The sequence below is a fragment of the Dermacentor andersoni genome, chromosome 7 (genome assembly GCF_023375885.2).
Source record: "Dermacentor andersoni chromosome 7, qqDerAnde1_hic_scaffold, whole genome shotgun sequence".
Taxonomy (NCBI): domain Eukaryota; kingdom Metazoa; phylum Arthropoda; class Arachnida; order Ixodida; family Ixodidae; genus Dermacentor; species Dermacentor andersoni.
Genome location: NC_092820.1, coordinates 106,028,842 through 106,044,427, shown reverse-complemented (window position 1 = coordinate 106,044,427; position 15,586 = coordinate 106,028,842). Strand labels below are relative to the sequence as shown.

Below are 15,586 nucleotides of genomic sequence, written 5' to 3'. Positions count from 1 at the left end.
CACTAAATACCGCGCTGTGAATGATTCACAATGCCGCTTCCAGAAAGGTAAATCTACTGAAATGACGTTATTAATAATCAAGAATGAAATTCTTAGCAACATTGAAAACATACTTTTTAGTGTGGGTTTTACTGTGGCTTGTCATCTCCGACTACTGTGGTCAAACACGGGGTACCTCAGGGGTCGATCCTAGGGTCCTTATTGTTTATACTTTACATCAATGACTTATGTAATGTGCCTAATTCTCCGAAACTGGTCATGTATGCTTATGATACTAATATTTTCTTTCCCGCGCCAACTTTAGCCCACCTAAACACAACGATAAACAATTACCTAATTAACCTTGAACAGTGGTTGAACTCAAACAGATTAACCTTAGACCTTAAAAAAACTGAATATATTACTTTTAAACCTCTCAACAAAGTGACTTCGAACTCACCTTAAACTTTCAAGGAATGGCCCTGCAGCGCGTTGCAACTGAATTTTTTTTTTTTTTTTGGGTGGGGGAGGTTTGGTCCGAAGAAAAAATTTCTTGGAACATGCACGTTAATAAGTTCACGATTGAATTAGGCAAAGCAGTTCGTTGCCTCTACAGACTAAGGAAATTGATTCCAATTAGACTAAAGAATTCAATATATTATGCCAATTTTTACTCACGTCTTTCATATTGCACTTTAGTTGGGGGTACCACAGCGACCACCAACTATAACAAACTGGAGCGGCTCCAAAAGAAGGTACTAAGAATCTTTGAGAACTTTAATGGACACGCAAGGGCGTATTACCCACTAGTCCCCTATTCATTAAACATAATATGTTTAAAGCGTCTAAGTTATACCATTATAAACTATCTCTTTATATGTATAAAAATAAACTTCGAAACGATACAGAACATTCCACGTAAGAGGCTAATTCCAGTGCCGCGTACACGTACAAATTACGGTAGATATAGGCTGGATTACTGCATACCAATACTATACAACCTCTTAAAAGCTCACATTAATTTCAGTGCCCCACTGGGCACATTTAAATCGGAGGTGCGTGACGATCTGATGAAGCAATGAACTTTTTCGCTTTTCTTCTGGCTGCTACATTTCCTGCAGTGTTTATGCATTCTGTGATAGTGTCCACCGTATATGCTGTATCTATATCAAGCAAGTTTATTTCTTCTTCATAATGACTGTGTGTATCTACAATTGTTCGAATTTGTAAAATCCACTGCCTGTTGCTCTCTGTAGGCCCCCAGGTCCCGTCCAGCTGTCTGCGACAGCTTTTTGCCTTGGGGCCCCCAATTAGTGTGTTAGAAATAAAGTGGATTCTGGAACTTGAATAATTACTGAGAGTGTTTGCGTCGTGAAGTGTTGGCCTTATTGACCTTCAATCTGTCAGTAAGGCTGTTCTATAGGATGCCCACCGCGTGCATTGGTGTTTCATTTATCTTTTTACAGTGCTACATGCCCTAATATATTTATTTCCAACTTAGCGCTGCCTAAAGAAAAGCGATATTAATTGTTAGCAATAACACTTCAGTAACTTAATTCCGCAGACCCATCATCAATATAGCGGTTCAACATACTGCCACCAACGAAACGAGTTATGTGTGAGGCGTGTACTGCAGAGATACTCCTCTTTTGCGCTTCCCTAAGGGCAGTCAGCGCCATCTAGTACCGCCGCTGCGAAGCCTGTACGTGTGTCGCCTTCACATGCATCTCGCGCCGGGGCGTGGGAACGGTTAGAAACGAGTCATGTGGCAGCCGGCCTCCTACCTCACGCTTCTTTCTGCACACGCTGCACCGTCTAGTGGCGCTGCCGAGCAGTCCACACGTGGCCTACGAGAAGCGTGGCGCGCCGGTGCCTTCGAATGCTGAGGTTTGTTCTTTCGCTCACCGCACACTCAGTGGCACACACTCAGAGACCTAAGTTGGCGAGAGATCCACAGAAGAGCGGTACATACTGCATTCATGGCCCAACTCGCTAAAGCCTTGGCGCGAAAAATGATCATTGAAAGGCAGCACATACCCATTGCATATGTGGCACACCCGACTAAAGCGTCGGGAACCCGCCGTGGTTGCTCAGTGGCTATGGTGTTGGGCTGCTGAGCACGAGGTCGCGGGATCGAATCCCGGCCACGGCGGCCGCATTTCGATACGGGCGAAAGGCGGAAACACCCGTGTACTTAGATTTAGGTGCACGTTAAAGAACCCCAGGTGGTCGAAATTTCCGGAGTCCTCCACTACGGCGTGCCTCATAATCAGAAAGTGGTTTTGGCACGTAAAACCCTATAACTTAAAGCGTCGGGATTCTGTCCTTGAGGAACGCTTTTCACGTGGGTTTCATTCCGCTGAGCATTGGAAAAAGTGAAGCGGTCTTTTCCGTCATTGTACCAGCGGCATATCCCCACCTGGCGCATACCTAGTTATCCAAGTTGGCATTAAAGTGGTTCATTGAAGACCAGCACAGACCGAGTGGCACGTACATACCGAGTGATCCAAGCCGGCAGCAAATATTTTTTTTTTGAACAGCGGTACTTTATCAACCCAGTCCCACATCTACTGTGACCTATGTCGGCATGAAAGAGGTTCACGTACGTACACAATGCCGCACACTCCGTGACCGAAGTTGTCCTGACGGTTAGTTTGGAACCCTGTTCCCACAGAACAGAAGCCTGATGTGCTACCTATTCGACCACGAAGTACACCCAGTGACTCAGATAGGCCGGTAAACGGTTACATACAAACATACACACATAGAAAATTACGGCAGAACTCATGCCATAATCACTGTCGATGATAATGCGAATAGCATTGTAGCTACGGATCATATTCCTAAAGTCACGGTTATTTAACACTTGTAGTTAAAATTCTGAAGCTTTCGTTGCTTCGGCTATATGCCACATAATCAGATATCGTCCCACTTTGCTGTGGCACAGGCTCGTCAACGTGGCCCACGAGCACGGAGGCATGACGACGACTGTATAACGCTGACGCTGTGACGGTGGAATGACGAAGGAATTATATCAATCGAACGACAAAGGTGTACAACGACGACGGCATGACGACTATGAGATGTCGTTATTAAAATTATGACCATGGTATAACGACGACAACGTGACGACGACGACATGGGGACAATGAGATGACGATGATTGCGTGACGATTGCAGTATGACGACAACCGGGTGAATAAGCGGGAATGACGACAATGGCACGACTAAGGCGACATAACTACAGATACATGATAGAGTCTGTGTGACGACGACGCCACGGCGACGATGGCACGAAAACGGCGGCACAATCACGATTGAATAACCACAACACGATTACGATGGAATGACGAACAAGCAGTTACATTAACCGAAGGACAAAGATGTTACGACGCCGACGGCATGACGGCAATGGGGTGACGATACTGAAGTGATGACAATGGTGAAAGGACAACGTGACCACGATTGCATGAGGAGAGCCGGATGGCGAAGTTACATTGATGACGATGAAACGGCCACCACGGCATCCCGACGACGCTATATGACAACGAATGCATGACAACGACTGCATGATGACGGTGGTATGACAGCGCCCTAATAAAAATAGAATGACGACGAGCGTATGATAACAGTGGTGCGACGACGACTGTATCGCGAAACCTGTATAACGACGATAGTGACGATGGCATGACAAAATTCGGATGACGAAGCTGGAGTGGCGATGAGGGCACGACCACGACAACCTTACGGCGGCAGTCTTACAATTCAGGCACGATAGCGACTCTCTGACGATGACGGCGTGCCAAAGGCGCCACAATGACGATTGAATGACGACGTTATGATGGAATACAATGACGAAGAAAGATGGACGTCGATTGACCGAGGGAGAAATTGTGACGACGTCTGCATGACCACAATGGTATGACGTTACTGAAGTGATGAAAATGATAAAACGACAGCGTGATGACGATGGCTTGACGACGGGTGTGTGACAATGGCGCGTTGACAAAGACATGACCAGAGTCGGATGACAAAGTAGCAGTGACGACAACGCAACGACTACGACAGCATCACGACCGCGAACACACCTGGTGGCCCTAGCGGTTAGACAACTTGGACCACTGTGTCGGAGCAGGAGTGCTTAAAGCATGCCTAATTAGCTAGATAAACAGCTAAATGGCTTGACCCCCGGAAAGTGTTTGAAGTAGCTCGAGCGTGTCTTCAAAATAAAATGTTTCGTGATATGGTTGCGCCACATTTCACTGGCACCCTAGCATGTTTACTGGTAGTGTTAAACGCTGAAATTTGAATTTCCATTTTCAATAGAAGTAATCTTTGTGTGTGATTGCTGTCTCTTTAACGAGACATAATTCCTTGGCGACGCTACTGCAGATTGCCCTAAAGCTGAAGGTGTCAAGTTCTGACGTGCGGAACGTGATCATCTGGGGCAACCACTCGTCCACACAGTTACCGGACGTCAGTCACGCCTTCGTGAACGTGGGCGGCCGGAACGTCAGAGTTGCCGATGCCATCAACGACGACGGCTACATCCAGGGCGAGTTTCTCTCCGTACGTGACGCAGTTTTCACAGACGCCTGTTTTATATCTCAGCTGCCTGGTTCTGTACAAGTTGTCGTCCGACTGGCAGCGCTCGATAGTCGATTTTTGTTGACAAAATCACCGCGTGTCACAATTAGCAAAATAAACGCTATTCCACGCTCTTAATTCGAATAATTTGAAGCTGTATTCTAGGGTCGCCATCTGTGCATGTTGTATGAACAGGCTACGCCCTGCAAGTCGCATTTCACGCAATTAAGTCAATTAGAGGTTGAGAACTTGGAGGTTCAGAATTAGAGGTTTGAACGGACGTAAATCATAAACTGAGATCATAGTTCAGATGGCTGCCATGCTTTGACCTTCACATAGGTACACAAGACGCACCCATGAGACTAAGCACTCATGAGTAGGAGAGTGGGCGTGATTCTCATTACGAACGAGCACAAATACTTAGAGGGTGCCAGTCTCAATGTAAGTGTCGAAATGAGTCCACTAGGTGTGTGTGTGTCTGAGTGTGACCACGTGGACCTGAGTCCGAGTGAGTGAGCTCTGTGAATCGAAGCTTGTGTGTTTGTCCACAAATTTTTTACATTGCCCTTCGGCTATTTGTCGAACTTCACCGCATTGCACCAGCGTAACTCAATGGGCAACATATTCAAAAAGATTTATATTTCAGAAGACCATCAGAATTTTAACAACTTTCAGTTGGAAACGTTGAGAGGCTACACCTTTTATTAAAACGCCTACTTGTAGAACTTAGCCGCAAAAATTAAGCCTTTGCTGCGTTATAGCAGAATTGCCGTCAGGGCTAAAATACTGTTGTAACGGAGCAAGAAAGTTACGAATAAGTGCCGTAAATACGAATGTTGTTAGAAGAGCATACCTTTTTAGATGATACCAACTGAAAGCTGCTGAAATTTGGGCGGCCTTTAGAAATATATTTTTTAAATGTTGCCCATTGAGTTAGGCTCGTACTTTGCGGCGGAGTTCCACACATCGCCGCAGCGGCAATGTCCAGAATTCCTGGATATGAGCTTGCGTGAGTTTAAATAAGATTTAACTGACGTGCGATGCTCATTGTTTTTGAATTCGAAGATTATACATGCGTGGCTGAGCTAACATGATCCCGAATGTATCCGTACATATATATATAGTTTTTATTTTTTATTTCGGAGATTCTAAGTAGGAAATCGCACGCAAGGCCTGCTTTGGGGGCATCATTCAACAGCCCGCGTATCTGGTGCCTGCCCTGCCGACAAGCTTGGCATTTACAGGAAGACAAATGACGTCGATGACAGAAGCGCTCGTTCACAAACCCACCGATCATTATCTGCCCTTCCGCAGTCTTTGACTGCACCGGATATGCTTTCAGCGCAAGCTCGCTAGCCACAGCCTACCGTGACAGCGCAAGAAAAGGAAGAACAGGATTATTGGCTGGCGTTCTTCAAGTGCAATATTTTAATGGTTTGGTTGCCTGGCCGTTCTGCTTGAACACTAAGATGGCTAAAATCGTATACTAAGCAATAAACACTAAAATCGCATACGTAAAGCCTAAGCACGTAGCGTGAACAAGCCACAGGTTACAACAAGGTAATCCAGACCCGTTCCCTCCCGCACTGGCACTAACCAGAATCTTATCCAATGGATCGAGATTAGGCTCGAAGGTTGCGAGTCGCTTACGCCAACTCGGAGGCTCAGCGCTCCCACTTTATCGCTTGCCTTTGTTCCTCGACTGTTCTGATTCATTGCACATACCTGAACCTTGCTCAGGGGCAAAGGGAGTCGGTTCACCCTGGTGCATGCGAGTTGACCGGACTCAAATGGCAATTCACCCGAGCAACTCCCGACCTGTACAGTTCATGCAAGCGCTGCATATATCTCGATTACATTTGAAACAGTGCGCGTCATTAAGCCCCTTCGTTGGCATTTCTAGGGCTGTTACTTGACTTGTTGACAATGCTTCTTTGTTTTGTTTTTTTTTTCGTCTCATCGCCTACAGATTGTGCAGAAGCGCGGTGGTGCTGTGATTGCGGCGCGCAAGCTTTCCAGCGCCATGTCGGCGGCTAAAGCTGCGGCCGACCACATGCACGACTGGTGGCACGGTACTCCCGAGGTCAGTGCCATCTTCTGTAGGCTGTATGTTTGTCGATGTCGTTTGAACAAAGTAATCTCATAAATGCATGCTAGCGCAACGCGTAATAGCCTGCAGGTACAGACTCCTCTGAACCTGCATACGTTAATTATCACGGCATGGGCAGCTAATGCATGTGCATACAGGTTTCAAATTGACATATTGCCTCGCACAGGACAGGTCAGTAAGTGTATATATGTGCGAGTCAGTAAGTCGAGCTTGCACGTGCTGCTTGCTCTTCCGCCTTATTACGGCTTGGCAGTTTAACGCTGTGGTTGAGCCAATGGACAAAATCTTTAGAAATTTTCCGATTTCATCGATTATTTTACTCCCTATACCGCTCTTCTCTTATTGTTCTTTTCTTTGGTCCGAACGAATCATCAAATATACCACCTGTGGTATCTACTTGCATTGAGTCTCAATGGTCAGATTGCTAATTAAAAATGAATCGCTAATAAATTATTTCGTTGTTAATTTCCGCGTACATTTTGCAACTGTGGAAGTTGAGTTCGTTTTGCATAAATCCTCAGCCTAGCATCACTTTCAATATATCCTTCCCCAGAAGATGCTGCAATATACAAGGGCGCTACCCTTAGTTTTGTCCCACACAGCTCGATCAAGCTTTTTGGGGGGAAAGCGCGTTGACTTCAACTCCAAAGTAGCTCGTGGCCAATGTGGCCAGCGTGGCTTTGTTACCTGCTTCTAAGTTACACTAACTTCCCTCTAAAGGTAATTGTTTTTGACGAAATAACAAACGAAGACACTAACCAGGCTTAAAGGTTAAGCAAAGTAACTTGCCTCAACGTCTTGAATTTCAGCGTATAGTAGTGAACGATGGCGAATCGGTGATTGAAGTGGACCCTTCGGGAAAGCAGTAAGGGTCATGCAAAGTAGCCGTTGTTCAAAAGAAAGAAAAGAAGCAGTCGCGACTGCTTTCCCCGTTAAATAACTCTACACAAGTTTCAGGTAACTTAGCGGTTTCTGGGCGCTTCATTGTCCGCGACGTGTGATCTCTCTCCGCCCCCCGGTTATACAGTCGTTCCAAAAGACGGCTGTAGGGGAAACTTCAGAAGTAGAAATCAATTACCTAAATGCGTTTTGGTGTTGATGACTGGCGCTTAAAGATATGGGCTCGGGGGGGAAAATTACCTTCGCAGGGCCATTGGGTGTCCATGGCGGTGCTGAGTGACGGCTCGTACGGATCGCCAGCCGACGTCATGTTCAGCTACCCGGTGTACATCGACTCCCAGCGGCAATGGCGCATCGTGGACGGACTGTCCATGTCCGACTTTGTCCGCCAGAAGATCCAGGCCACCGGCAAGGAACTCGTCGAGGAACGAAACGAAGCCTTGGCCTTCTGCAAGGAGTGACGGGCCACCGCGCTTGCGGTCGAGTCCAGGATACCGGAACTTGTAGCAAGAAAAGCCCTCGTTTTCCTTCAGTTTCATCGGGTCTTACGGGTTGCCGTCTTACCAGCCCTCGTTCGCGGTTGTCCTACTCCCTGAAGACGCTGGGCTTTTTGCGACTGCCTGCCCTTCGACGGCAGCACGATAGTCCATGAATGTGCACATCTTCAGGTGTTCTGGAAACTGAGAATAAATGCACGCGCGCGAATGCTTCTAGAAACTCGTTTATTAGGAAAGCGAGAAGACATACGTAATCATGTGCTTATGCACATCGCAATACATTTTCTCTAGAAACACGAGTATCTCACTCGTAAGCAAGCGCGCCTGGTGTACACATAGCTATGCGCGTAGTAGAGCATGCAAGGAGGCAAATCGCGCATTATCAATAGGCATGGAGTACAACTGTGGTTTGTTGTCATGACAACCATCTGCGAAAGCGCCGGTTGCCTTTTCAGCCACCTAGTGAGGCTAGAGAAAGCAACAAGCTTCAAGTCATCCTGGTAACCTTGTAATATCATGTGGCTAAGCCGGAGAGCGAGGCTTCTAATGATAAAGTTTATTCTCATGTTAGGGTATACCTCAAACTGAGCCCGCGATGCTTACCCGTCACAGTTCAGCGGTTATAGCCCTATTAACGGATAGGTCGCACATTCCTCTGACCTATCCCATTTGTGTCAGAGCAGAGTACGAAACTCCCGTTCACGTGGATGCCGGTGCATTTCAGCGCATAACGTTGGCCACATGGAGCCCCCCGCCACTGCGTTCCTGTAGCTTTCAGCCCGCAAAGCTGCCCAAGGCTGCTAAACCTGATGGTAATTCTGGTCATAGCTGGTGACTCGGCGCTGTGGCTTTGTAGCTATGGCGTTGCGCGGCTCTGCTCGAGGTCGCGGGTTCGATCCCGCCCGCGGAAGCCACATATCGATGCGGGCGAAATGTGAAAAAACGCTCGTGTACTTATATTTAGGTGAGCGTTAAAAAGACCTTAGGTCGTCAAAATTATTTCGGAGTTTCCCATCTACACCGTGCCTAATAATAAGGTTGTGTTTATAGCAGGTGGAAGCTCGGAATTTAATTACCTTTTTTTTTAAGTTGACGTGGTGTACAGTGCTTTGTTAGAACCGTAGAGTTTCTCGCCATATTACCTAGAGGTAAATGTGGAGCTGCTGCGCAGTGGTATGCATGGTAATGCCGGTATATTGCGACTTCGGATTGGCATCGTTCTCGGAGAGCCAGGCAAGTACCGCTCCGTCTGTCACAATGATTAATTTTCTACTAAAACAGCACGTAAAAAGCTGTTTTAGCTTTATTATTACACAATAACATTTGTTCGACTATGAGAACTTGTTATTGCATGTACAATTATATAATACGGAAAGAATATCAGCGGGCCGCTAAAGTTCGAGGACAGACGACAAGATTCGCGCTCGCTTTGAAACAGTTTGTTGTCTGTTGTTGCTTTTCTTCGCTTGGTCATGCATTGTAGGTGAGTAAAGATGTAATTTGCGTGAACGGAAACATTTTACGAAGATTTTACTTTAACAACGCGTTATTTGTGTAGCCATATCCACGTTTTAGACGAAGCCTCTTACAACACCAGCCAACACAAGCCTCGCAGACACACATACCGTCATTCCCATGACGGCACAGCGCCCCTTAGGAAACTCCCATAGACGGTGGCGCCAGATTTCCTTCTAGGTGTTATAGTGAGAAACTCTATGGGTATAACATACAGTACATTACAGTGTGTTGCCCACTGCATTGCTGCGGTCGAAGATATCATTGCAAAAAAGACAATAAAAAGGCATTCTCGCACGGCATTCGAGACTAATCGACATGAAAATAATGGAAATAACGCTGTGTTGTGTCTATCGTTCCGTTCGCCGCATCTGCTTCCACTTGATTATTGAATGGGCACTCCAGGTGATATCCGCGATTATGCCTTGCGGCGGATGCCACACGAAAATACATTAACGAAAGTGACCTATCGCGAGCATAGCCTCAGGTTACAAGCATTCCTTATCTTTTTTTATATCTCGGGAACAGCGCAGGCATGAATGAGAGGAGCATACATTTAATAAACGGTTTTCTAAGTGTCACATGATAACACCATACAATATATTACAGAAACGCAATGTCAGCCTTGTTTATCTTTTTGTAGTAAAGTTATTAAGTGCTAACGTTATTGCATTTTTGTTTCTATTTACAAAACTTTTTGCAAATTCCTAATACTCGCTCGGAAAATATTAAAGAAAGACCTGCTCGCAGTAACAGTTTTAAGTGCGATAAATTTCATTCAGACCCCTTCAGTAGTTGCTTCTGGAGAGCACATCTGCGTTTCGTCTGCATTTCGTGGGGAATACTGAGAAAAGTCTATTTCGTAAGTCGTGTGACGTTTTGCCCCGTGTTGCGCCACGCATATTGCACCTACATCATTGAGGTAGGAAATGAACTACGGGCGGAGCGTAACACGATAAAATTCAAGCCAGAGAGAGCCGGCCCAACACGTGACGTAATCAGACTAAGCTTTAGTGTCTTCCACTATCGCGCTAACTGCGTTCAGCCCACGCTCTTCCGAGATCACAATGGATGCGGCCGCAACGCGTGGATGCCGCTGTCGCACGTGCTGAGAGGAGTATCATTGCATAAGTTGCGATAAACGACCGGGCGAAAATGAGGACAGAGTGGTTGGCAAAGCCCCCACCAAGAGGGGTGCCCAATTGAATCCCAATGATGCGTAAGTAACTGAAATTGTAAAGTGTTACAAGTGCATTACACAATAAAAATACTAGGCAATATAAGCAACTTAGTTACACTTACGTTGTGGAGCATTCCGGGCCAAAACCACTATCTGATTGTGAGGCACGCCGTACTGGGAGACTCCGGATTAATTTAGAACACCTGGGGATCTTTAACGCGCCCCAAATGCAAGGGGCTCGGGCGTTCTTACACTTCGCCTCCATCGAAATGCGACCGCCGTGGCGGAAATCTCATTCGTGCTTAGCAGCGCAACACCATAGCCGCTAAGCCGCCACGGCGGGTCCAACATGGCTAGGAACAAAGTCTTACACGAGGGCGAGTCAGAAAGTATATTCCCCTATTTTTTATTAGCCAAAGTAAGGTACGTAAAGGTAATTACAGATATGGCGTACTATTCTACGTACCTTACGCTATTTTCCCTTACTGTCCCCACACCGGTTCCGACATTTTTCCCACCGCCGCACTAAACTTGCGAAGAAATGTTGTCGTCAGTCAGCGGCGCACGCGACCTCCCCGAACGCTCATTGTCGTGCAAGTCTTCGCCGCCTTTTTGCCGATTCACAACACCACCATCTCACACTTCTTCAAAGCGTGACACCTCTCCCCATACGTGGGCTCAATTTCTCTGTGTATTCAGATGGGCGTTCGTCTCTTACAAAGAAAACGAATAGCACTGCGTAGCTCGTACGCCGTAGAAGTGTGAAGCACAACCGCCATCTTCAACAACTGATAGCAGCGCCGTGCCGCGGAGCTACCGGCAGTTAAGGCTGAGCCGGTCTAAGAAAGGTCCACCGCTGGGGACGGATATGTTTACTTCGCATTTACAGCCGTAATATGGCTGCAGTAAATTCTACCTCTGCCCGCGAAGATGATTGTGCTGTGCTGTGCTGTGAAATGTACACGTACGCGTTGCACAGAAGCAGTATGCTGTGGAGCCCTTATCATCATCATACTCCCCATACCACCGCCCTCCTTCCCCTTCACGTCCTTTCTCTGTAATTACCCATAGCACTTTTCCCAGCGTGGAGAAGCAGGCGAGAGGCACTTCACTGAGGCCGACCTCTGCACCTTTCTGCCATTAAAAATTCTCTCTCTCTCTCTCTCTCATGGCTAAAAAAAAATGGGGCAAGGACTTTCTGATTCACCCTCGCAGATAACATCGCTACTTATACATTTGCTGGGCCATGTTAAAGCGTTCAGGGATTCTTACAATGATTGAGTTGTACTAGGTAATACGCGTATATACCACTGATCGATTGTGCTTGGAAAAGAAAAGTGTTTAAAATGTGTCGGTGCGTGTGTAAAGAGATGCGGCGTTTGAAGCACGGTGGCTTAGAGTAAAAGATGCTTTTTTCGAACCTTACACCGCCATCTCGGTTCAGTGCATTGTTTGGATTTTCTTTTTCTTTTTTTACAGCGCCATGGGGCACAGTTAGTAACAAGGCGCTCACTTCATCGCTTTCGTATATCCGCAGCGGTCATCATCACCTCTTGTCTTCTTCGATCGCGTTCGATCGCATGTCTTCCGAATGAAGGTTCCAGTCTGTCTCATTCACAGCAGGTGGCCGAGATGTCCGTTCACTCCGTTGTCCCTCGCGTTCCGTGTGCTCCTGGAGCCACATTTGGGTCACCGCCTGGCCCGTACACACACAGCCATGTCTCTGCGCAACAACTCGGGCTCCAGCAGTGCGGCAGCCCCCACAGTGCCACCTCCATCGACGCTAACAGTAAGCTACACTGCCCAGCGTTATCCACGATTCCTTTCTGAACAGCACACCGACAAGGTTGAACACTGGCTCGCTAAATATAACCGCACCAACCAGTTATTTCCGCCAGTATCATGGCGGCAACTCTATTAGCAGGTCGTCGGATTGGACTCGAGAACTTCAGAAACGTCTGATGGAAACGCCCCTTAAAGGTGTTTGCTAATTGTTTAAATGACTGCATGTCGCGGCAAATCCTGACACGGCACACAGTCACACATGCTTGCCAGACAAATTGTTCAAAGCAGGCAACAGCGAAAAGCAAACGGAGTGTCAGTGCACTCGTCTGTATATTTTGCCAGCCCAATGAATATCCAAACGTCCGCGTTTAAAACGTGCAGCTTGTTAATTAAAGTCATAGAAGTATCGTAGAAATGGTGGTAAAAGGAAAGCGAGAAACGTGTGCGGCTGTTGTCAAGCCGCGAAAGAGTAACGCGAAAGCAAAAGTGAAGTCATAATTATAACTCTCTGCCCTTTAGTATTGCACACGCTGCACTGTAAACCTGGCGGTACGCTATGGGCGCCACAATAGGGGCAGTTTCTGGGAAACAATGCCATTAGTATGCACCTGCTTATGCTACTAGCAATGCCGCGAATACTGGACACCGGGGTTTCCGTTATGTCAGTTGCACGAAGAACAGAAGAAACGCAGTGCTTTTCCAGTGAAGCTACAAGCTATAGCTAGCTAAATATGCTAGCTATAGCTGTGAGCTAGCTAAAGGAAGCTGTAACTCGTGGACAATGTGGCGAGCAGGAGAATTTGCGGCTAGCAGATACCCGGTTAATAAGCCAAGAAACAGCGCACTCTAACGTGGCAGGGAGTGAGATAGACAGTCAAGCATAGCGGATTGAGGACGTGACTTGCTCCGTTATTGCTCTTCGCAGTCCAAGGATCCCGTCCGGGTGCTCGTAACTGGCGCTGCGGGCCAGCTCGCCTATTCGCTGGCGCCTATCATAGCCAGGGGACACGTGTTTGGTGCTGACCAGGCGAGTTGCATTGTAATACGCCTTATAACTGTGTGTGTGTGTGTGTGTGTAGGGGGGGGGGGGGGGGGACATTATGCATTTTGTGTGATAACGGCGTAGTTTCGTATTTTGCTCAAGTGAATAGGTTCATAAAATTTTCGCTTAGACATTTATCGACACTCACGTATGGCCGAATATACGAAAATATCGCTATTTGTCTATTCCAGCGTGACCATAGCGTCTGTTCAAAGATTCGGGCTGGAGTTCGCGGCTAGCATTCCTTTCGTCACAGTCAATAAGCAACAATGACTGGTCACTTCACGTCGCCTGCTGGAATCGCTCCCTAGCCAGAATATGCCGCTAATCCTGTATACCGAGTGAAAGACTTTCTGATGCCCATTACATTTTTGCCGGGTAACAAGACTGATTAGTAAGGAATTATATGAAGCAATTGAACCTTTGTAGGTCTGAATAATTCAACCTATGTAATGGATTGCTGTATAGCTGTTTCTGGCTGCTTCCTTGTTTTTTATGATTTCTTGTTTTCAGTGGAGGTCAGCGTAAATGTCCATCCCGTTCTTGCAGGTTTATTTCAAATAAACGAGTAGTGTTGTTTATTTCAAACAAACGAGTAGTGTTGCGGCGATCCTGCCTGGATCGATGTCATGGCGACAACGCCGCATGCAGAATAAATAAATATTGCCGCATCCAGGCGAATAAAATGAAATTAAATTATGGCGTTTTACGTGCCAAAACCACCTCCTGATTATGAGGCATGCCGTAGTGGAGGACTCCGGAAATTTCGACCACCTGGGGATCTTTAACGTGCACCTAAATCTACGTACACGGGTTATCGTTAGATCGTTAAAGTGGCATGGAAAAGTAGTAAAAAATTTGAACAGAAAAAAAACCTGCAAACGAGCATTTTTCTATTTCAAATTCTCTGCTGCGTTTCGTGACAAATTTATCGTGCTAGCGCTCCTTAGCACAAAGTCTCGTAACACCTAGACACCAATTTAGTAATCCGAATCTAGTTTATACCAAGTGGCCGAAATACATTTTTTTTAAATACCAGCAACATGAGACACATAAACAGCGAATTGACGCTCTCAAAAATTTACAATCGCGAAGAGAAAGCACCTTTTCGTGACCACATCAAACAGCTTCATCTTTCATAACGCGAAGTGGGAGGAGCAATCAAAGTCACGAAACTATGCAATCTAGAAGCGCTCAAAATGTGGGACTGAAAATGCCGTCCTAGTTTAAGTTTGCGGTACCACTTCCCCAATTCCAGTCAAACTGGCTAACTCCTACGCTGGCTTCGCAAAATCTATTTTAGAAAGACAAGCGTTCGGAACTATTTTTTCAATACACACTCGATGTGGGAATGCAGATACCGAAAGCCCTTCCGTGATCTGAAAAAAGCATGCATTGCAGAGTTTGCACCAGTGATTTCAAAAGTTCTGTTACAACTAGTGATCTCGTGCAAGACTATTTCCTTCTTGCTCGGAACACTTCAGCACTGCGTTTGTCAGTCCCCTTTAGAGGGCCCTTAAACAACATCTGAGCTCAAAAGTTTGGTCTATAGTGGCTCCAGTGAACATACAGCGGCAAGGATTTTCCGAAATAATTCCCTAATAGCGAAGTTGCAGGCGTTTGGTGAGCGACTACGCGGCCGCCTTCCGATACCTTCCCCACTGGTGCTTTCCCCTCCTCTCCGCGTGCTCTCACCAACGCCATGCAGTGGAGCATGAGCTACGGGCTGCATCAACCCACCATAATAAAGGCTGCCCAATCGCCCACCCCTAATCGCCCTCCTCGCGGCGCCGACTGAATGGAGACTTCGCAGAAGAATCCGTGGCGCGCAGTGGGCGAGTATTCCTCCCTTCTCAGAACGCACAGCCGGCTCTCGTTACGTTGGCGCTATCGTCCCTCATCGACCGACCAATCGACAGCTTTTTCCCTGCTGGCGTCACGACGTGCGAAAAGGAGACCGGAATGGCCTCGAGAGAAGGAAAGATTTGGTT

General features: G+C 46.8%; 1 protein-coding gene across 4 annotated transcripts in view; it reads left to right on the top strand.

The window, feature by feature from the left end:
- The window catches only part of LOC126533989 (malate dehydrogenase, cytoplasmic-like), a 36,779-nt gene extending 28,497 nt beyond the window's left edge, over positions 1-8,282 (top strand). For 3 of the 4 annotated variants that reach the window (XM_050181210.3, XM_050181208.3, XM_055072553.2), the window contains 3 exons: positions 4,372-4,548; positions 6,536-6,649; positions 7,825-8,282. In XM_050181210.3, the coding sequence (XP_050037167.1) occupies positions 4,372-4,548; positions 6,536-6,649; positions 7,825-8,037 (504 nt within the window). In that variant the 3' untranslated portion in view covers positions 8,038-8,282. The remainder of the gene's footprint in view (positions 1-4,371; positions 4,549-6,535; positions 6,650-7,824) is intronic. The other variant, XM_050181209.3, reaches the window with a different exon arrangement.
- The last annotated feature ends 7,304 nt before the right edge of the window (positions 8,283-15,586 follow it).